Genomic DNA, 24,001 nt, shown 5'->3' on the forward strand with positions numbered 1-24,001 from the left:
GAGGGACAGCATTTGCCATTCTCTAGTTCATTAGCACCTCACCTGTTCTCCAATGGTTCTCAAAAATGATGTACCCAGAGAGTACATTAGTAAGTTCCTTCAGTAATCTGGATGCAATTCATCTGGCCCTGCAGATCTGAACTGGTTTGTGTTAACTAGGTGATTAACTCCCTATCAATCTTGATTTGAAATCCAGATTCTTTGCCAAAGTGTCTGCAGCTGCATGGAAGCATACAGTTCTCTTTTTGGGAGAAAACATCAGGTCAGAGATCTTTAAAAACAATGTATATTAGTAAAACAACAATAATTATAACCAACAGCAACTTAAATAAGACAGTATTAGTCTATATCCATTAATCCTGCACAAAAGCTGTGTACTGTTACGTAGAAAACCTAGGGGAAATTTTGTCCCTTATGTAGCCTTATACCTCTTAAATCTCAGTGCATGCATCAGCCCTAAACAAACAGATGGTCAGTGCTCTGCCTTTCTTTGAAAAGAAGCCTTGATTCTGTTTCCCCAAATTGCTGATATTACTGCCAGTAGACTCTACCATTCTGGCTGAGGGCAGCACATGATTGCAAATTAGTAAGAGAAACTTCATGTCACCCAAATGTGCCTAACTGAATATAATGTTTTCTTAGGTAACCATGTTTCTGGATTGAATTTTTACATGTTAGTTTTTACATATAATAATAATAATAAGGAGCACTGATACTGTATAGTATTTTTCAAGTGTTTAAAAGGGCTTCACATGCTTGATCTTAGAGATTCTTGCTCCAGGATGAGGACTTGAAGCTGAGTGAGTGATGAGTTCCCTAAGGTCACACGAGGTACTTCCAGAGAAGGTTTTCATTGTGCAATGCTCTGTGCATTCAGCAAAGGGAAAGCCAGTGTGGTGTAGTGGTTTGAGTATTGGACTACGACTCTGGAAACCAGGGTTCAGTTCCCAGCTCAGCCATGAAACCCACTGGGTGACCTTGAGTGAGTCACAATCTCTCAGCCTCAGAGGATTGGCAATAGCAAATCCCCTCTGAAGAAACTTGCCATGATAGGGTTATCATAAGTAGGAAACTATCTGAAGTCACACAACAACAACTGGATAATGCTACTGACTTCCAATCATATCTCTCTCCTGAATTTTCCCTCCACTGCTACCATAAGTCCCATCTTTTTTATGTCCCCACATCTGTTGAAGAAGAAAAACTGAAATCACTGCACAAAGAATTCAGTCTTCTTAATGCTGACCTTGCATGCAGTAAATCACTGACCATGATTCACAACTAACTTTCATCTCACAAAAAAATTAGTGATGACTCATTTATTAGTCCCAACTGTTCAGTTTTCCACTTTTTATCCACACACATGCTACACACTTTTAAGTTGGTGGATATAGTTTGTTTCCTAAGGGAGTTGTTTAACAGAAAGAATTAGATACTGAAAGTATAAAATGTGGTAAAAACATGAAAATATACATGCTACTTTGTTTGCTTTAAAACAGCAGAAAAGACTGTGGATGTTTTGAGATGTATTTAATGTACCCAAACAGTGATCCAATTTCTTGTCTTCAGTACATTTTTAGCTATAAACTAAAAAATATTAAAGTCTCAGTTTTTGTTTTTAGCTATAAGCCAACAAAAGCTGAAGGCACAAAATCCTATCTGATCTTAGAAGCTAAGCAGTGTCAGTACTGGTTAGTACTTGGATAGGAGGCTGCAAATGAATGCCAGATACTGTAAGCCATATTTCAGTGTAAGGAGTAGGCAAAATCATCTGAGGACTCCTTGCTCAATCAAACCCTATGAAATTCTATACACATTTTGTTTATCCCAATGTATTTTCTGACATATCCTGGTACAGCATGAGGAGCTGGTATAAAAAGTCTCTGATCATACTGGGAGATGTCAGAAAATATGTTGGGATAAACAAAACATGTATGGATCTCCAAAATAAAATTAGAAAGAATAGGAATAAAAACTGGGACTTTCTGGTCTTTTTGATCAGTTTATATGAGCCAGAACTGCTGAGGAAAGAGGCAAGTAACACAAGCAAACGCTGGCATGAATTCCGAAAGTTACATAATCTCAACAGTGTCATCTGCTCTGCAGTCCCAGTCTTGAAGAAAAGACAAGCTATAAATAAATAGAAGTGTTTAATAGTGAAATATGCTGCCTCAGAGTGTGGCAGAGTCCAGTGGCATCACTGGGAGGGGCACAGAGCATGACACCCCAGGAGAGGGGTGACACTTGGTTGGGCCCTCCTTCCCCTTTGGGGCAGGAGGGATGATGAGCACCCTTCCTAGCTGTTCCAGGTGTCACCATGCTTTCTCCCTGGCACTCCACTGACAGAACAGCAGGAGGGATGAATGGGTGCACTTCCGAGTACCACCATTTGCACTGGGTGACACCCTAGCTGTTGACACCACTGGTGGAGTCTCCTTGAATGGAGATTTTTAAGCAAAGGCTGGATGGTCATTTGTCCAGAATGCTTTGATTGTGTATTCCTGTATTGCAGGGGACTGAACTGGATGGCACTAGTGGTCTCTTCCAACTCTTTAATTCTGTTATTCTATCATCTGACCTAATGGGCTTCTCTGTCTTAAGTACATTACCTAGTAGCCCTTGGAGACTAGCTAAGTATCATTGTAGTATCATAGTTTCCTTCCCTACATAGAAAAGGCAGGACACATGATGTACTTCTGAGCAAAGATTTTTCAATCTTTGCTGTTGTGCAATACAACAGCCTACATAAGAATGGCAACTTGCAATCTTGCAATTACAGAAAATCTCAACAACTATTCTAAAGCTTCAGCTAGCTGAGCAGCAAATACTGATCATAAGGGGCTGAGATGGCAAATCAAAAAGCAAATGAGATGTAATATTGACTTTTAAGATTAGAAAATGATTTCAAGATAAAGGTTAATCTGTTGGATATACGGAGCAGCATACCTCCTTATTTGTTGGAGTTTCATTCCAAAACTGCCTGTGGATACCAAAATCTATGGGTTTTCAAGTCCCACTAAATACAATGGCATAGTAAAATGGTGTCCCTTATATAAAGTGGCAAAATCAAGCTTTACTTTTTGAAATTTATACTGTTTTGAATATTTTCAAGCTGTGGATGGTTGAATCTGTGGATAAAGAATCTGAAGATATGGAGGGACAACTATACTATAGATGGGTTTCTGTACTGTTTCATGTATACAAGCTACATGATACTTCAAGCATTTTAAATGCTTGCTCTCGAGGGAAAAGTTATTCAGACCATAATGACATGGCTTCCTGTGTTTATATAACCCAAGCAAATAATACAGAGAATGCATACAAACAGTACTTGTTCCACATCAACAAGAGTTTAGTCTCTCCAAATCTAGTCCTCAGTATGTTATTTTAAAGTTGTCTTTCAGAGACTCTCTAGTATCAGACCTCTATTATTTACATCTCTGTGAAAACCACTGTCTATTCCACAGTAGCTTCAAACAAAGGACAAATTGGCTGTTTGTGTCCCACTAACTTTGTTGCTGGTACTGATTGTCCAAGTTTAAGCTCCATTTTGCACAACCTGATAGCATAGCTCACAACACTATCTACCTATTTTCTCTTTTAATTGAAATATCTCTAAACCTAGGGTTCCTAAGGGGGTGACAAGCCATGCATCATTACTCAGCCAGTTGCCAGTATGCTTTGAGAAGTGGTAGTAGGGGGTTGTGTTGTGTAGATAGTAGTCTCATTGTTTATTTAATCAAAAGGAGAGAATAACAGTATTAGCATGTAAGTAAATAAGTAACTGATTGTCAGAGTATCTGACATTATCATTGTATATGATTTCACTCATAAATTCATAATCATGAGAGTCCGTTAAGTATTTAAAACCTCAGGGCCTCTCAGCTTGCATGTCACATGCACTGTGCCTCCCTCTGTCACTTGAATTCACTCGGAAATGTGATATTACTTTTGTAGGGGGCGTGAACATTAATAAAACATTTCCTAGCAGTGTGGGGCATAGAAAAGGTTGAGAACCACTGCTCTAAATGAAGGTCTGACTTGCACGTTGACGTATTAAAAATGCCATGTCTGGTTACATGTGGTAAACATATGTCTTCTGAATGTATATTCTGAATAATGGCAGCCAACTTTCATCACTGCATTGGTTTATTGTGGCTTGGAGATCCCAAATCTGTGTGAGTGACTCAAGAGGACATAGCATAGTAAAATTAAAATAGGACCTTAGACTCACACAACACACTCTTTTGCAAAGCTGATTAGGACTGATTATTTTGGAAATAGCAACAGCTTCCAAAATAACACATATGTTATCAATAATCCTTGCCATAACTGTACAGTTGTTTGGTAGTATTATAACTGTATTGCATGTGGAAGGCAAGGATTAAGTGTCTTACTTCAGATTGGGCTGTAGTGTGATTTTGAGACTCTAGCAATTATTCTATTTTCCTTGTTTGTAAATTAAAAGAGTTGTTTCTGTCTTCAACATTAGTTCAAGAATTACTGGTATACATCTTATGTAATGAAGAGACTGGTCTTCCAGGTGGTGCTGCATTTCAGCTCCCAGAAGCTGCAGCCAGCATGGTCAAGAGGGAGGGATTTTGGGGAGGCTGAAATCCAAAACATCAGGAGAGCCAGAGGTTGAAAAACCCCTAACCTGGGTGATGCTTGTTTCTCAAGAGGCATTTAAGATTGCAGAGAGGGGTTGGACAGGAGAGAGTGCATACAGAAGATGAGGGAAAAGTGCTAGGAATGGACAAGTTCAAAATAATGCACAATGAAAATAATTCCTTTTTGAAATATTTCATTTCCAAATGATTCCTCAGACCCCCAGAAAGGCTGTGTAGACAGATCTTCAAAGTTCCACTGGCAATGTGGGAGTTATCCAAATACCAACCTAAATCAAAATTCCCTATCTCTGGGGGAAAATAAAGAGATCTTTGCTTTTTTCTTGAGGCTTTGCAGAAGCCTTGTGAGAAGAGCTATGTTCTGTCACAGCTGTGTCTGTAGATGGTTTGCTATTACCCAAATTCTCAGCTTGCTCTCTGCAGAATATAAATGTGTCATTATTCATGTGCTTCCACAATGTACTTCCCAGCCACAAGTCACGGGCGCTTTTAAAACCTAGTAAGTATGAATCACTTCACAGCCATAATTGATGTGTTTATGTTATTTATCTGCTCAGCTGTCTTCCGTGATTAATAGCATGCAGGCATGTGCAGAGGGTTCCAAATGTTGTATTATTATATGGCTGTCATATTTCATACAGATGGATCTTCCTGACGATGAGCCCGATCGATTAAGCAACAAAATGTTGCAGTATGACCCAGGCCATGACAAATGGACCGAATGCACACCGATGAAGTACTCGAAATACCGCTTCAGCACAACTGTAGTCAACAATGAGATTTATGTCCTGGGTAAGAGCAAACAGATTTTTAACAGATAGGGGCACCACTTTTTATTTTTCCCAGCAATTTGCTTTTATAGAATGAAAGATATCGCCCTCTTTCCCTCTACTGTAGGTTAAAGAAAAGACAGAGACACAAAAGAAAACTATCTGTTAGCTAGTAATAATCGAAAACCTTCGTTTTTAAAAAGTTCTCTATTTATCAAAGAGTTAAGAAAGATGAAACCTTCTTTCTGGTAGTAAGGAAGCATTTATAGGAGAACTGGCAAAATAAGAATCATGTTCTCCATTCTGGGCATAACGTTCAGTAAGGGTTTCTCGAATCTGATGTAGTTTGCGATCCTAATACCCCTGAGAGAGATATGATAGGTCAGATCTGAGGCTGGAAAACAGTATCTAGCCTGAGAGAAGACCCAGCCGAGATCCTCCTATGTGCCCCTGTGAAAAGTGGCATGTCCCATACTTCTCCAACCTTAGGAGACATAAAAATGAACAGAATGGGTGCCTGGTGAATGTAGATCAAAGGAAGCTTTGATTGAATGGGCTGAAAGCTCTGCCAGCTCCATTCCCATGCCCCTCATGAGGGACTGTTATGCCAGTCTTGGGGCCGCAATGGGAGGGAAATCATTTTTAAACAAATATGGAAGGAAAGAGAATGCTGTTCCTTGGTTACTTTTCCCCTACTGGGAAAGCTTTGGAGATGCTGGAGCATTCCAACTCTATGGGTAGGTATTGTCTTCACTGAAGGTTTAACACTCTCTGTCTGCATCTCTGGAATTTCTGCCTTAGTGACATTTTTGATATAGTGGGTAGTAGCAATGTGACTGCAGCAGACTCTGCAGAAAGGTTGACTTCCCCAGAACTTGTTAAACTCCAACATTAATCAGCCCCACTCTTTTGTATGAAGAATGTATGTTGCTACCTTCAAATTGTGAAGCTTCTGTCCATTTAAGTAAAGAGTGTGTATATATTACTAACTTTGAATTGTGTTTTGAGAAATTAGTGGTGAATTTACTGACTGAGGAGGCCTTAAGCTTTTCGTGATGGTGGTATGAGCTTTGAGTCAGTGAAGAGGGGTGATGTATCCTTGGATTCCCTGCATTATTAGGAGGTCAGACTAGATTAAGAGCAGGGAACATGTGGCCTTCTAGACGTTGTTGGATTCTAGCTCCCATTAATCCCAGCCAGCATGGCGAATAGGGATTATAATATAATAATAGATTTATTTCTAGCCCGCCAAATCACGAAGAATCCGGGCGGGTTACAACAATAAAATACAACAAATTACAATAGAGTTAAAAAAATCAAACCCTAGACCTACCACCACCCCCCATTCCCAGTACTAAAACAGAATTAAACAGTAATAATATTAAAACATTAAAAACATTGAACAACCAAAAAATAGGCAGAAACATTGGCGGGGGGAAATAGACAAATGAGGGGACAAATATCTCTATATCTGGGGAGGGTAACTAGGTTGGAAAGGCCTGCCGGAAGAGATCCGTCTTGAGTGCTTTCTTAAAAGAGTGGAAATGTGACGGATCTCCTCCGACAGGTCGTTCCATGGTTTAGGAGCAGTAGTAGAAAAGGCCCTCTGGGAGACAGATGTTAGCCTAGATTTTTTTGGTTGTAGTAGATTTCTTCCAGAGGACCTTAGTGTGCGGGACGGACAATAGGGAAGAAGGCGTTCCCTCAAGTACTCTGGGCCCAAGCCATGTAGGGCTTTAAAGGTAATCACCAACACCTTGTACTTTGCCTGGAAGCTAATAGGCAGCCAGTGCAGGGACTTCAAGACCGGTGTTATATGGTCATTCCTAGAAGTTCCCGTGATCAATCTGGCTGCCATATTTTGTACCAGCTGAAGTTTCCAAACTTGGCACAAGGGTAGCCCCAAGTAGAGCGCATTACAGAAGTCCAATCGAGAGTTTACCAGTGTATGTACTACTGTTTCCAGGTCCCTTGGCTCTAGGAAGGGGCGCAGTTGGCGTATCAAACGAAGGTGATAGCAGGCGCTCTTGACTGTCGCATCCACCTGAGCTGTCAATTGGAGCGATGAGTCAAGAAGCACCTCCAAGCTGCGAACAGAAACCTTCAGGGGAAGTGTGACCCCATCCAGAACTGGCTGACACAACTCCATTCCTGGATTCGGGGTTCCTATAGCAAGTACCTCCGTCTTACCTGGATTCAGCTTGAGTCGGTTTTCCCTCATCCAGTCCATTACCGCCCTAAGACAGGCATTCAGAGGAGAGATGCCATCCTTAGTCACTGCTTCAGTCCGAGACATAGAGAAGTGTATTTGGGTGTCATCAGTGTACTGATAACACCCCGCCCCATGTCTCCGGATGATCTCTCCCAGCGGCTTCATGTAAATGTTGAATAGCATTAGGGACAGGATCGCACCTTGAGGGACCCTTGATTTGAGCTCCCTCTTGGCCGAACAGCTGTCCCCAAGCGACACCATCTGGAACCTGCCCGAGAGGTAGGATCGGAACCACTGCAATGCAGTGCCTCCAATACCCAACTCTCTCAGGCGTTCCAGAAGGATACCGTGGTCAATGGTATCGAAGGCCGCTGAGATGTCCAAGAGCACCAGCAGGGTCACACTTCCCCTGTCGATGCCCAGACGGAGATCATCGACTAAGGCGACCATGGCAGTCTCAACTCTGTATCCCGTCCTGAATCCGGTTTGAAATGGATTCAGAAAATCCGTTTCATCCAAGACTGCTTGTAGTTGATTGGCGACCGCTCTCTCGATCACCTTGCTCAAAAATGGTAGTAATAAGACTGGTCTGTAGTTATTTCTATCCAGGGGGTCCAGGGAGGGCTTTTTTAAGAGTGGTCTAACTACTGCCTCCTTGAGACAGGGAGGCAGGGAGCCCTCCCCGAGGGATGCATTAATTATGTTTTTCAGCATCTCCATGATTTTTTCTCCCCCCTGGACAGCCAGCCAGGTTGGGCAAGGGTCGAGAGGGCAAGTCATCTTTTTCAAACTACGGAGAAGCTTGTCCACATCCTCAGTACTTACCGACTCAAATTGATCCAGTCTAACAGTAATGGCGGAGGCACTGGATGCCTCTCTAGTAGTCTCTGTCCTCAAATTGGCATCCAAATCAGCTCTTATCCGAGAGATTTTATCTGCAAAATAATCATTAAAAGCATCACAACAGGCTTCAGAAGAATCTAATAATGGGTTCTGGGTAGGAGGTAGTTGGGTTAAGTTCCTCACTACCCTGAACAGCTCGGCTGGATGAGATTTTGCAGACGCGATAGATGCAGAATTGAAGGACTTCTTAGCTGCATCTATCACCACTTGATAGGACCTAAGAAAGGTCGAATCGGATATGAGTTGAGTTCTCTGCCACTTGCGCTCTAGTTGTTGTCCAGCCCGCTTCATTTGTCTAAGATCTTCTGTATACCATGGATTACGATTTTTGGGCGGGTTGGAAAGGACGCTTGGGAGCGATCATGTCAATCGCTCTGGTAAAGTTGTTATTCCACATATTAACCAGAGTTTCGACAGAATCGCCAGCACTGCCAACCATAATACCCTCTAGGGCTTCTTGGAACCTGACAGGTTCCATCAGCCTTCGAGGGCGGACCATTTTAATCGGTCCTCCACCCCTGGAGAGAGGGATAGTGGCCTTCAGTCCAACCTTAACCAGGAAATGATCCATCCATGACAAGGCAGAGATACTAATTATCTCCGCCCACGGATATGCCTGTTCCGTGCAGAAGACCACATCGAGGGCATGACCTGCACAGTGTGTAGGCTCGGAGACTATCTGGGAGAGGCCCATGTTTGTCATGGAAAGCATGAACTCCCGAGCTGCGCCAGTAAGGTTGGTCAACCCAGTCTTGAGGGGGATGTTGAGGTCGCCCAGGACCAGCAGCCTAGGCGACTCCAACACCAGCTCCGAGACTAGTTGCGTCAGCTCGGATAGGGAGTCCGTTAGGTTACGGGGTGGACGGTAAACCAACAGAATCCCCAGACTCTCCCTGGTCTTCAAGCTAAGGTAAATGCACTCAATGTGGTCTAATGCACGGATAGGTATCCTGATTAAGGTAAGGTTGTTTCTATGGACCATGGCCACACCCCCTCCCCGCCCGCTTCCCCTGCAAGTTGCAGTCTAATAACATTTGGAAGACCACAAAGTCCCTGCTCTGGAGCAGGTCATCTTTAGGATTCCTTTGAATACTGTGATTTCATAATTATGTAACTGTCCTTTAAATGAGATTTGGATGGTTTCCTGGCTGGATTCATTTTTAAAAGACAAATTATGGCTTTGTAGTGAAGAAAGTTACATTTAACAGCTCTTTGTCATATATGTGACAGTGATGAGAAAATGAGAGGAAGGTGACAGAATGGTAGCTGTTTTCAAAATAGAGGAATTCATACCATGCTTCTGAGAGCCATGAGTCTTCAAGACATTAAGTGCTTTACAAATGTCAGAGAGAAGAGCCAGATCCATACTAGCCAAATAACTCAGCTGCCTGTGCATTATTCTGTACCACTTTGACTCGTTTTAGTGTTTGTTGCATTCACCTGTTACAATCCGCACCAAATGCGTATTGACAACCACACCATTCCCACCCCTCATGAATTCACTTCAGGGCAAAAGGGACTATCCCACCAGTTCCACATGTTCACTGCACTGGATTATTTTTGGTCACATTTACACAGTGGCTCTGCTTTATTTTCCCTTCACAGTATGCATTGCACCTATCAACCAATAGCCTTTCTTGTTTGCCTGTCAGTTTAACCACCCACCTTGCACTCTCATTGGATGGCTATCTCATCCAATCTAGTCCCCCCAACTTTGCCCCCCATTGAATGATCATGTATAAATGAGGGAATTTTTAAAATGTCTCCTGACCCATGCACATTAATTCATGAATCCATTAATTTAATATTTTGGCAAGATGTTAGGGCTGAGCTTGAGATAGATCAACATAAAGAAATGTTACTGCAAGATCAGAAACATCAGTCCCCTTTTTCTCAAGGGCTCTCAAGCCTCAGGTGGGGTTAGGCATCAGGAAGGAGGATGCCACCCACCAATCTGTCCCACCACCACCCAGCTACACCCCACCTCACTCTACCCTGAGGCACACTGATCTGGCAGGGCACACCTTTCAAGGAAAAACGGATATTTCTTGGAAACTGCAGAGTAAACAGTGAATTTTTCTAAAGTCATTAAAGTCTAAAAGAACTGCTTTCACTGTGAAAATGGTAGTACACTGTGTCCTACAGCAGCAAAATTAAGATGGTTACTGCTATTTTTACTGATGTGGATCAGACCAAGGTTTTAGAAAAGGACTGACAATTCTTCCCCCATCCTCAAGGTAAAGAAAGGAGTTTATCGCATTAAAAAATAAAGCGTTTTACCTCTTCCGCTTGAATTCAGGATCTGGAATGCCCCTGGATGTTATCATACACAAATCACCGCCGATCTAGCTGGGATGCCACTGCCTGGATGCATCCTGGGTTGAAGCCTTGCTCAGCCAGCCAATTTTTGAAGTCAGAAGCTCCCTGACTTCAAAAAAGTGCTGGCTGAGTGAGGCTTTGACTGCTGCATCTGGGCAGCAGCATCCCAGCTAGATTGGTGGTAATTTAGGTATGATAATAATAATAATAATAATAATAATAATAATAATATGTTTTCTTTATATACCGCTATTCCAAAGATCATAGCGGTGAACAGCAAGTAAGCTAATTAGCAAGTAAGCTAATATCCGGGGGCATCCCGGATCCTGAATTCAAGCTGGAAGAGGTAAATGTGATCAGCTCTGAGGTCTGGGGACTGTCGTCATCAGGAGCTTTTGGTACTGTTTTCTTAGCAGTTTACTGCTGTCTTGGAAGAGTAATATACCATATCAGGAAAAGGAAGTGCTATAATTCAAGGAGGAATGGATGAGAAATTTGTTTGGTTAGTTGTTTGTTTTTTGAGAAAAACTGTCCCAATTTTGCAACTTTCTTGTAGAATTGGCAGAAAGAACTAATGAAGAAAAATGAATTTGGGAGAAAGCAAAACTAACTTTCATCCAGCTGAGCAGAAAGCTTTGTGTGCTTAGCTTGACGAAGTTTAGATTCAGCCTGTGTATTGAGCCATATTTGTGGTATAAAATTAAGATTGTTGACATCCACCCCCCAATAAGCCTGTTATCTTTAATAGCTACGTAGGAATGGGATACAATATAGCTCTCTCTTTATGCTTCAAATAGCAATGCCTATTCAATTTGGCCGCTGCACATGGCTGAGAATTTCCAGTTCATTTTTTATTCAGATTTCCCCCCATAAACAGGACAGAAAGAACCAATGTTTTCAAACAAAGATGTGAGCATTTATTATTTTATCAAACAGTCCCCCTGTGTACTGATCCCTACATGAATTGATCCCATAGTTTATCCACTTTGTCATGAGAATTAAAGGAGATCTAGCTTGTACAGCAGTTTCCTCACAAAGAGTATATTGTTACACCAATATTCATTATTCATTTATTTTCAGAAGATACCAACCACAGACTAGAAACAGGACTGTTTATATCAGTTTAAAAGTTACCCTGTGCTCCAGATCTTAGAAATGAATTGAAACAATAAAACAGTGGGGGGGATCAACCCAAAGAAACAGCAGCAAAAGAAGATTTAAAACGTGGAACAAACCAGTAAAAGAACATTAACCTGGCAGGTCAAGTACCTGCTGTCATGGAGCCTATGGGCAGAGCAGTTCAAAATGGGGTCAAGTAGGAGAGGCCTATTGGTAATGCTCAGTAAAGTTGAAGGCAGCAGGAAAAGAGGAGGACTGTATTACTGGTAAATAGGCTCAGGGGCATCACTAGGAGTGTGGAGGGTACAGACCACACCAGGTGGCACCCTAATGCGGGGTGAAACCACTCTTCTCCAAACATTTGCCTTTTTGGCCGAAACAGGATGTGGCATTAGCCTGTGTCCCTTTAAAATGCTGAAAAGATAGTGTGAATGGAGTGAGGATCAGTGGGAGGAGAAATGAGAGCCCCCAGGGTTTGTCTTTTAAATAAAAAAATCTTTTTAGATTGTATTCTTTCAATGTTTTCTTTAAAAACATCACATCTTACCAAATTTTCACTTTAACCAGATGAAGCTATGTACATCTAGGCAGTGCATATGACATTGCAGTTTAAAGGTATAATTTTAATTTTGTTAGTTGTTCATGTCACAACTGCTGCCCGTACATTCATATATGAGAATTACAATTTGTGAGTAACATCAGTACAAAAAACATTACTAAGCATTCTGTATGGTGTGATATGGGAGGAGGTCAATGGTACCGCACCAGGTGATGTCAGTCCTAGGAATGCCACTGGATAGACTTAGTCAAGGAAGCCATGGCCCTGTTTGCAAGACATGAGCAGGACTGTTAATGATAGGTTATCTTGGAGGTCCCTCATTCACAGAGATTCTTTAAATTGAGGTTGACTTGATGATTCTCAACCATAACAGGAGGGGTCAGAACAAAGGATGGGGTGGTTTTGTTTTGTCCAGCTCCACCAGCTCCATGTTGATAGAACTGAGGGGCTGCAGGATCAGATCCCTCACAGATTCCCCTAGGTTTTTAATCCTAGGAGAAGCTGTCTGGTTGACTCCCCCCAATACCAAATTTTGGAGTATTCTGCCCCTTAGCACTGCCAGGAGCACTGCCAGAAATGGTTTTCCACCATCAGAAAGGGGATGCTGGGATAGACAGAGCACTTCCCCGCACCCATAGAGCTCTGATTTACCAATAAAGCATGTAAGAGGTGCCACTCTGTCCAACATTAGCTCTCTCCAGCAATTTAGTTCTAGAGGACAGGATCACCATTTTAGATTATGGAAGGAACAGATAAGTAGAGCCAAATTAACCTCATCAGAGAATATTCCATATTCTAATACTTGGAGGCAGCAGAGGGTTACATTATTTTCCATTGGCCTCAAAAGCAACTAAAATAGTTTTCTTTTCCATGGTTTAAAAAAAACACCTTTAAATATTCTAAGAAAGTAGCACAGGTCAGTGCATGAATCATGTGATTTCCCCCCTCCACCATTTAGTGACTCCACACCCCTGTAACTATAAAAGTAACCTGAATGACTATGGCCCAGTACATACCACCAATAAGCAGTGTACCAGGGCTGATGCTAGGGTTAGGGACTGTGTGGCAACCACACGGTCCCTAAACCTAGTATGGACAGAAGGCTAATGGTGGTGCCCTGTGTACACAGGCGCCGCCATTGTTACATAAGCGGCATGTGGCGCATTTCTTACGCTGCCCTTGCAGCTTTAAAAGAACTTGCTTTTCACGGGTTCTTTTTCCACTGGAGGGAAGCTGTGCGGTTTGGCAGCTGCGGCTTCCCTCCAGAGGAAAAAAAGCCACCAGCAGGTCACCCTTTTCGGGAGGTCTGTCCTAGGCCATAGTTAAACCATAGAAGGAGTTCTGTTATCCCTCCTCAGGTTACAATGATAATGTGATGCAGTTAAATGTTAGTTACTGGAGAGTTTATCACACAGGTCAAAATTGGAGGTTTAAACTGTTATGCTGTGGGATTTTTCTGTGAATGATGTGTTGCTGGTTATTCCCTGGTTATTCTTGGGCTAAATCCTCTTTAATTGCAGCGTCATGTGCAAATGTTCACCGCGATCGCATGACTTTCCCAGGATAATAACAGTTTAAACCCCCGATTTTCCCTGTGTGATAAAGTCCTATGAAAAGAATTAATTGCAAATAACTATTTGTGTGGCTGGTTACTTTTAGGCTCTGGATTAAATGGAGTTACTTCTAGGCTCTTTATGATGACTTTATATGAATGTGCAAAGAACTAAATCTCCTCTCAAATCAGTCTAAAATCTATAAGGTACACATGCAACATTCATGTTTTTATTATGAACATGGCATAGAGGTTTGGGTGTTGGACTACAACTCTGGAGATGAGAGTTCAGTTCCTGGCTCAACCATGAAATTGACTGGGTGACCTTGGGCAAGTCACACTCTCTCAGCCTCAGGGGAAGGCAATGGCAAACCTCCTCTGAGCAAATCTTGCCAAGAAAACCCCATGATAGGTTTGCCTTAGGGTCATCATAAGTCAGAAACAACTTGAAACAACAATTCTAATAACTGCCCTTTGGTGGTCTATGTTGACCTCGCTAACTGTTTTCAAAGCAATCTGTTATGTTGTTATTTTAATCTTATTATCAAGATTTCAGACTTTGGCTACTTTTGGATATAAGGTAGAGGAATAGGAGGACAGAAATATGATCCAGTATGTGAGTCCTCATATGCCAACCAAATTCAGGATGTTTTGGCATATGGTAGTATTATTAACTGGGAACCTGTGCATTGCCTTTGATCTAGTTTCCTGTCTTGGCTGTCTTAAAATTCCACAAGACCTCCTTGCTACTTAAATGGCAAGTAATCTTTTGAAGGAAATGAAGAGCATTTCCTGAGTTCTAAATCCTTTATTCTATTTGCAGTTTTTGACTGATCGTAGCTCTTTCTTTCCATATTTTTCCCAGGAACATAACTATATTTGTTCAGAAGCCCAAGAAAGAGTGGTATTGTGTCCCTAATGACAGAGCCAATTGAATTCAGCCACTTTTTGGAAGAAACCCAGATGAGGGAAGGCACTGTTTGAGGTCATGCATTTTAATCTCTTGTATTAAAAAAAGAAGAAGAAAGCAAAAAAAGTGAAAAAAAAACCTTCACAGCTGAGTCTGTGAAAAACTCATTACCAGTAATGGACAAATTAGAAAAGGGCCTTGCCAAGGACACAAGCTCAAACACTTCCAGAAGAATGACAGTTTGTGAAATATAAGTCATCAGCAAGGGATGTAGCCTCACCATTAAGGGTGTTCATTCTGCATTGTTTGCCTGTTATGCAATCCCTGATTTTTATAAATAAGAACATGCAGAAGGAATTAGAGAAGAAATCCTATTAGAAAAGACTTGGAAAATCAAAGAATCTTTGTTTATCCTCCTCAGTTTGGAATTCCACCTCATTAAAATCCAGTTTTCCCTGGAGCTCTTGCTGAGAGCTTCTTTTTAAAGTTTTAAACAGTTAAGTGAGGTTCAATTAAATTCTGCATATCTTCTTCATAAAATACTTATTTGAAATGGTATCCGGAGATTTCTCTGGAAAGGAAAAGTTATAATAAGGAGAAAGTGGAAAGCGACTTTATTTAGCTTCTCTGCTTTAGTATGAAGGGTTGTTTTAATAAATTATACTGTTTCTAAAGTCAACTTACCTCTATATTTAATTTAGGGTGCCTTTTGAATAAGTGTAATAGGGTAACCAGCTCATTTTTGCTTTTTGTTGTTCACAGTAAAATCAGAAGCCTAAATACAATGTCTGTTCCCAACAGGATTAGTCACTGAATGACTTGCTGCATGGTAAAGTAATACTTCTGTAAACCCCTTTGCTTCAAGTGGATCAACTTTAACTGGGACTAGTAACTGGATTTAGGATAAGGATTTTGCCAGAGATGGAACAGTATAGGTAATATCTCAGTTAACAAAGGAGATGTGTTTCTACATGATAATTTTTTTAACAGAAAATTTGGTAAAATTTTCTTCCTACATAACACACAAAAAGCAAACTTTTGTTTGAAACTATCAACATGAGCATGTGGGAAAAAAAGGGGAGGGAGTCAGGTAAGCCTTCCATGAGAAAACAAAAACATCATATACCTACAGTAGAGACCACTTGAAGATATCTTCCCAAATGCATCCAGGGATGACTTCTTCATTCACCTGCCCCCACTTTTAAAAAAATTATATTTGTTGGCCAAAAGTTCAGATCTATACTTTTTTAACATGCTGGGAAGAGCTATTGAGGCAGGCTTATCTGCTTTCCCCTTTTCTCCCTCTTTTTGTTTTCGCAAAGGCTCTGTAAGGGCAGCTGCGGCTTATCTTTGGTTTTAGACTGTGTTTTTTTATTATTATTATTTAAATGGTTGTAACTATGCTGTTTTTTAACTCATGATTTAATATTAATATTATTTAATTATTTTTAACTTTTGTAATTAAGGTTTCAGTTTTATCCTTTTAAATTATTGTAAGCCACCTTGAACCCCATTTTGGGAGAAAGGCAGGATGTAAACCCCATAAATAAATAAAATAAAAATAAATAAAGACTTTGCCTGTCGCAGACAGGTACACAAAGAAGATTATCACATGGAGGATAAGGGCAGGAGTGAAGTGGGATGCTCCTGTTCTTATCGTGCAATTGTGGGAAGATTATCAAATGATGTCCCACAACACTGTGCTCATCCCATCCTTCTCCCATCAGTGAAGTGCCATGGTCCTGTCACTTTTCATTAATGGGAAACTACCGTTAATGAAAAGTATGGGACCAAGGCACTTCACTGATGGGTGAAGGATAGGATGAGCACAGCGTCACAGGACATTGTGTGATAATCTTCCTGCAGTTGCATAAGAACGGGAGCATCCCGCTTCACTCCCATCCGTCTCCTCTGTGTGATAATCTCCACAGTTACAATAGGGCTGACTAGAGCAGAATCTCACTTTTCCCCAGCTCAGGCTTTGCTTATTGCATTGTTTACTGTAGACATGCTTTTGCTCCAGTCCTCCTTCACCATCCTCTCCATGGTGAAGCTGCTAAAAAGCTTTCAGCCAGCCAAGGGATAAGGGGAAAGTAGGACTAGGGTTGCATCTATAGTGTAGAAATAATGCATCCTGAGATTTGTAGTTTTGTGAGGCACCAACACTCTTTGGCAGAGAAGGCTAAAGACCCTGTAAAACAACAAATTCCAGGATTTCATAGGATGGAGCTACAGAAATTAAAGTGATGTCAAACTGCATTATTCCTACAGTGTAGATGCACCCCTAGGTGAATGTAACAAGCCTTTGTAAAGGGAGCTTTGCTGTCAGAGAGTTTGTTAACTGAGGTATTCCTGTAAATGCTGTGATAAATTATTTCATTCTCAAACAGAATACTATTCAGTTTTGGGATTGTGCAGGTGTGGGTGTTTTGTTGTTGCTGTTTCCTTTCAAGTCATTTCCAATTTATGGCAACACTAAGGTGAATCTACGAGGAGATTTTCTTGGCAATATTTGTTCAGAGGAGGTTTGCTACTTTCTTCCTCTGAGGTTGTGTGACTTGTCCAAAGTCATCCAGTGGGTTTCCATGGCTAAGTGGAGATTTGAACCCTGGTCTCACAGAGTCTTAGTCCAACATTCAAAACACTGCATCATGCTGGTTCTCATTCTTATTAAAAGGCTTGCCATGCAAAATGTATAGCTTGGCACACACTTATCTTCCCATCCTAATCACATTAACTTGGGCATGAATTTTAATGTCGCTAGTGGGATTTACTTTTCAATAACATAGACTGCTGCAGCCTTCATAGCCCAACTGTGCCAAATGGAAACAGTTTCCCTTGTCAGTTCTGAAAGAGCTTGCCAGGTCTGTCTTTGGTTCTCCTTTATTTCTTCATGAAGCCTGTTATGCAGAAATGGCTTACTAACAATGAGGGGGCAATATATGTGCTAAGTCTTGACTGGTTGACTGCTGTTAAGGGCCAGTTAAACAGAGATGTGACATGAAAGATTACAACTATTAAACCTTTTGTGTAGTCCAAAGATCAATTTACTAGTGAATTATTTGAACAGACAGGGGGACATAATATTTTTCTTGTTTCCTCAGAAAGTGTACTTTGTTGTGGGAGTTTCTCCCCCTTTTCTTCTCTTTCATTAAAAAGAATCTTAACAGCCATGCAAAGCAGTAATAAAAATAATAAGATCAACAAAGACTGAGTTGTTACAGTGTCCATTTGACATGAAATTTAAGGCTACATATATAGAAACTGGTAGGAAAATAGACAAGTGATTGAGCATTTTTTAAAAATGCTTGGAAACTATAGTTTTTGGTCAGATAATTTCTTAGCTCTAGAAATGTAGGTTGGAGGCACAGGTTGTTATGTATGTTGGTCAGCTTACTGATCAAGGTCTTTTTCATATCACACAGTTATAGCACTTTGATACTACTTTAACTGCTCTGCCTTCATCTATGGAGCCCTGAGGTTTGTAGTTTTATGAAATATTTAGTATTGTGTGCTAGAAAGCTCTAGCACCTCACCAAGCTACAAATCTCATGACTGTTTGGGATGCAGCCGTGGCAGTGAAAGTAGTATCAAAGTGCTAAGACTGTATAATGTGAAACACATAGGGCTGACATATCCCTGGTTTCACCATGGTTTTCCTGAAATGTAAATATGCCATCCATTGCCTGTTTAGACCATCATCTGGCCTGGATTCCAAATTTTCTTTTTTAAAAAAGTCTCTATCCCATATCAGAGCCATGATATGGGGCAAAATTTGGTGGCACTCTTCTGTAAAATTGCTCTGCAAGAAGCAAGTCTGCCTCTGTCTTTCAGGTGCAAAGGAAGAGACAGTAAGCTGTGCAGTCAGTCAGTGGCATCCCAGGAGGGGCACTGTCAGAGGAGGTGACACTGAAATGACAGTCAGCCAGATTGAAATAACCACCCATGAGATCAACAGTGATAGGATAGATTGGTCCCACATGGGAGATCAGGTCCTCCAAGTCAAAGGAAGCAGGTTGGCATAGATCACCATCTCTACATAGCGCGGCAAAAGATAAGAGCTTACTCCATCCTGGAAGCACCCAAAAGAATCACCAGCCCCTTCTACTTTTTCCACCATGATGCCACTTCTTGCCTTTTTGGATGCTTGGGCAGAAAAATGGCAGTGGTGGCACCTCTTTGGTATTTCCCCTCAAGGGGGTGCTAAGAGGAATTGGGCTGAGAAGGATCTGAATAAGACATTTCTGTATGAAGACAGTAAACGTTGTCTTTTACATTGTTTGCTACATGCCCCTAAGTTTTATCCTCAATTTATCCATGAGTCATATGAAAATCCATAATTTTGGCCCCCAAACTTTCCCTTGACTTAAACATGAAGTTGACTTATAGTTAGGTATATACGGTAAGTCTATGAAAGCTCATGCTGTTAACTAGAAGCATGTTAGGAGGGAAATGGTCTTTTCCCCACAATAAAATATTCTATATTCCATGTTGGAGACAATACAATCATTTACACAACACAAGGGTGGATAAAAGGGTTGCATTAAGGATGTCTTTGTGGCCTTTAACATCTCCACAATCCCCCAAATGATGTTTTTCTGGCTCTAAAGAGTGAATTGCTGCACCTGGAAGCCTTCAAGTACAACCATTTGCCTTTTAAATAGGTTGCAAGACCTCCTTGTACTTTTTCACACCAAAATATTCATTTTTGAGAACCAGACATGGACTTCCAGCTAATTCAAGGTTCCTTTTTTTAACTTTTAGTTTTAGGTAATCCATGTGGCCCCTGGAGGCTCTTGGGGCATAACAGTGGCCCCCCAGACCTGCCACAGTTGTCTACCCTAACAAAACAGAAGCATGAGTCTGAGTGAGGACATATGGATCCACCAGAACAGATGTATGATGAACTGCACTGATTGCCAAGGAAGAGGTGACACTTTATTTGAGTAAAATAGGTATAGGAGACCTGTCAATTTAAATAGGGACAGAAAAAGTCTTGATACAGAGCTTGTATAGAGAACATTTCCCTTTGATGGTTATTAATCCGAAACAACTGTCTTTGAGCAATTTCTTGGACAGTTGTTTGCAGAAGAGGGACCCTCCCTGTATTCAACACTGCTGTCCAGGTGGGGCCTTTTGTGGCAGGTAGAAAACCCTTCTGCCCAGGGTTCCTTTTTGCTGTTAACTGGGGATAATATCTGTTCTTAGGATGTAGGCTGGAGTTGTCTGCTTCCATAGCAACAAGACAAAGCCTAAGGGGAACAAAAGCTTAGTCTTTCCCTTGAGTATTCACCTGTTTTATTCACTGGTTTTAGGGGCATTTGCTGAACTTCCTCTCACTTATGAATACAGAGGTAATTGCAATAGAAACCTCTGGGACTCAGATGATTGCAAAAGAGGACCTCAAGATTGCTCTTTTATATTGGGTTTTCCTCATCACTGCTTATGGTACATTATGAAACTACTGACAACATTGCTCTCACCTGATCTTGCTCCCCTCCAATTATTTTGTATTTTCCAGGCACTGACTGTGGAGAGAGGGATGGAGCGGTTGTGACTTGAATGATACTGTGGCTAGATATTCTCTGTCATGGCATTTTTGGGTCACAGAAAACAGGCAGGTATTCTGGAATCAGAGGAACTTCTCCATAGAAGCACACATTTAAGACAAATGTCATTTGCACTGAGAACTATTCGAAAGGGTGCATTTAAATAGTATATTTTTTTCTAAACTGACATTTTTTTAAAAAAAAAATCAAATCCCCAAAAACAGTTAAAATGGGTTCTTGACAAGCAATTACCATAGTTTTGTAATGTAAAGGAAATGCTTCAAGCATACATTTTTAGGGTGGTCCAGACATTCTCATCTTCCATTGGTAATCTCCCCATGTTTTCTTGCTTTGTATTCTGCCTTTCCCCCTTGTCATAGAAAATCAATTAAAGTGGGAATGATGAAGTATAGAATCATAGAATCGTAGAGTTGGAAGAGACCACACGGGCCATCCAGTCCAACCCCCTGCCATTCAGGAAATCTAAATCAAAGCATCCTTGACAGATGGCCATCCAGCCTCTGTTTAAAGACCTCTAAAGAAGGAGACTCCACTACACTCCGAGGGAGTTTGTTCCACTGTCAAACAGCCCTTACTGTCAGGAAGTTTCTCCTAATCTCTTTTCCTGTAGCTTGAATCCATTGCTCTGCGTCCTAGTCTCTGAAGCAGCAGAAAACAAGTTAGCTCCCTCCTCAATATGACAGTCAGTCAAAATGTTAGCAGAGAAATTCAGTACAGGATACAGATTCAGAACACTTCATAAACAAAAACTCCTAGGAAAATAAATACTTTGCCTATTAAATAACTATTGCTGGAATCTGTGATCTAGATACAGTTGATAGTTCCAGTGGAAATAGACCCAGTGAATCAAAGGAAATAATTATCTTTTGACTAATCAAGTTCACATTAATTCAGTTGACCTACCCTGCTTGGTTCTGACAACTGGGTTTGTGGCCTTAACTGCAGTCGAGAGAAATGAATGGAAATATTTCTATATATTCTACTCTAACTGCCTTTGTATCACATCATAAGTCCATCAGTGCTGCTGAACTACTTACGTATAAAAATCAACCTCTTTTAAATCCTAAATTTCCAAAGGATCATCCTTTGAACAGACAAAATGAGACTGCATCACTGGAAAATCCTTTAATGCTTCCAAAAATGAATCTTCATTTCCGCCCCCCTCATAAGTGAAAAGCTATGGCCCTGTGCAGATAATGGACTTACAGTGTGTTGTAGTGTTTAGAGTTGATGCTAAATAAACATCTGTTTTGTTCTCTCTCCAAATTCATGTTCTATTAATGTCAGAGCATATTTGAGAGAAAGGCTGTTGTATAGCAAGCCTTTCTATAGCCATCTGAGGACCTGATTGTCATTTAAACTGGTCACTAAAGAGAATTGTAATAACCCACTGATGTCCTCATTATGCTGTATTGTATACAGTAGCATAGAGGCAGAATTTTCTCAGTCATTTTTGCACATTCAGCTCTGCAATTTAAAGGTTGTGGATTTCCCCGGCTAGGTTTAGTCACTGGCAAATTTATGTTGAATTTAGTTACTATAATCTACCATCATTGTAGTGCAGAGTAAGTTTATTAAAGTCATAGAATCATAGAATCATAGAGTTGGAAGAGACCACAAGGTCTCTTCAAATATTTAAACAGGGCTATCATATCACCTCTTAACCTTCTCTTCTCCAGGCTAAACATCCCCAGCTCCCTAAGTCGTTCCTCATAGGACATGGTCTCCAGACCCTTCACCATTTTAGTCACCCTCCTTTGGACGTGCTCCAGTTTCTCAATGCCCTTTTAAAATTGTGGTGCCCAGAACTGGACACAGTATTCTAGGTGGGGCCTGACCAAAGCAGAATACAGTGGCACTATTAATTCTCTTGATCTAGACACTATACTTTTATTGATGCAGCCTAAAATCGCATTGGCCTTTTTAGCTGCCGCATCGCACTGTTGACTCATGTTCAACTTGTGGTCTACTTGGACTCCCAGATCCCTTTCACATGTTGTCTCATTCAGCCAGGTATCCCCCATCCTATATCTGTGCATTTCATTTTTCCACCCTAAGTGCAGTACCATATATTTCTCTGTGTTGAATTTCATTTTGTTAGCTTTGGCCCAGCTTTCTAGTCTATTCAGGTCATTTTGAATTTTGATCCTGTCCTCTGGAGTATTAGCTATTCCTCCTAATTTGGTGTCATCTGCAAATTTGATAAGTATGCTCCCAATTCTGTCATCCAGGTCATTGATAAAGATGTAGAATAGCACTGGGCCCAGGACAGAGCCCTGTGGGACCCCACTGGTCACTCCTCTCCAGGATGAAAAGGAGCCACTGGCGCGTTACAGACCGCCCCTTTGGGGCGGCCTGTAGGCACGCCTTTCCCCACCGGATCGGGGCCTCAGCGGCCAGAATGGCAGCCGCTGAGGCCCCTATCCGCCGCTTTCTGGGCTGCGGGGAAGCAGCAAAAGGCCCCTTCCCCGCAGCCTGGAAAGGGGTGTCCTTGGGGCTTCAACCCCCAGCAGTGACTCCCAGAATGCAATAGTTCAAAGTCTAAGGTGAGATCTCACCACAAGCACATGGAGAAGAAAACCAGCCTTTTCCTCCTTGAAGGAAATGAACTAGAATCCCTCTGCCAGCCTTCTGTAGAACTAATGACTCGACTTAAACTCGACTCAGACTCGATTCAGAAATCAATGATGCTCTGACTTTACTCGTAACTGATATTTTTAGTGACCAACTTGCTGACTTAGGCTTATCCAGAAATGTGTTAGGTAATGCTCTAGAGGTGGGGGTTAAGGTCCACTTGGCAACCTGTCCCTGCTGCACATCAGATAAGCCTTCTCCAGCTTTTGAAAAGCTTTAGAAGGATTTTTCCACTTCAGGCCTACTACTTGTTTGTTGTTCCCCTCTGAGAATTTTTTTTACCTAACTTTATGCATATCTTCTTGATTTTCTAGTTATTGAAATTTCACCCACCCCCTACATACAACCACCACCTCCTCTTTTTTTCCTGTCAAAGTTGGCTCCATGACTTGAAACTTGACCTGAAAATATCTTGCTGAGGCTGAGTTGAGACTTCAAGGTAGCAACTTGAGATTTAACTGAGACATGATGTAACTGGATGTTGGTAGCATGAGCCTTCTGCAATCTCCCCCCCCCCCTCAGTTAGTCTCAAATGTGCAACAACATCCCTTTGTACAGTGAAAGACATTTACTTCCTGACATCATCCATGAGAAATCTAGTACTGTTGATAGAACATAACTTTGAGGCCATGTTATTTTTAAAAAGCAAATAGCTGATACATGGCCCCAGTCCATATCAGAAGGCCTTTTCATACCAGCTCATTATTCCACCAGGGGTTTGTTATACCATAGCAATCTTTGTGAGATTGTAAAACCACCTTTCACATGTTACTTTTAGTCCTATGGATTGTAGTGATAATTCATGCTATGGCTTTCACACACAGG

The 24,001-nt window shown here is 41.3% G+C and overlaps 1 protein-coding gene across 1 annotated transcript in view; it reads left to right on the plus strand.

Annotated features, from left to right (window-relative positions):
• The window catches only part of KBTBD12 (kelch repeat and BTB domain containing 12), a 68,200-nt gene that overhangs the window by 25,258 nt on the left and 18,941 nt on the right, over positions 1 to 24,001 (plus strand). Inside the window, exon 4 of the mRNA XM_089497396.1 lies at positions 5,270 to 5,420. Within this exon, the coding sequence (XP_089353522.1) occupies positions 5,270 to 5,420 (151 nt within the window). The remainder of the gene's footprint in view (positions 1 to 5,269; positions 5,421 to 24,001) is intronic.

The sequence above is a fragment of the Sceloporus occidentalis genome, unplaced genomic scaffold (genome assembly GCF_023333645.1).
Source record: "Sceloporus occidentalis isolate IW3139 unplaced genomic scaffold, rSceOcc1.0.p SCAF_1, whole genome shotgun sequence".
Classification (NCBI taxonomy): Eukaryota; Metazoa; Chordata; class Lepidosauria; order Squamata; family Phrynosomatidae; genus Sceloporus; species Sceloporus occidentalis.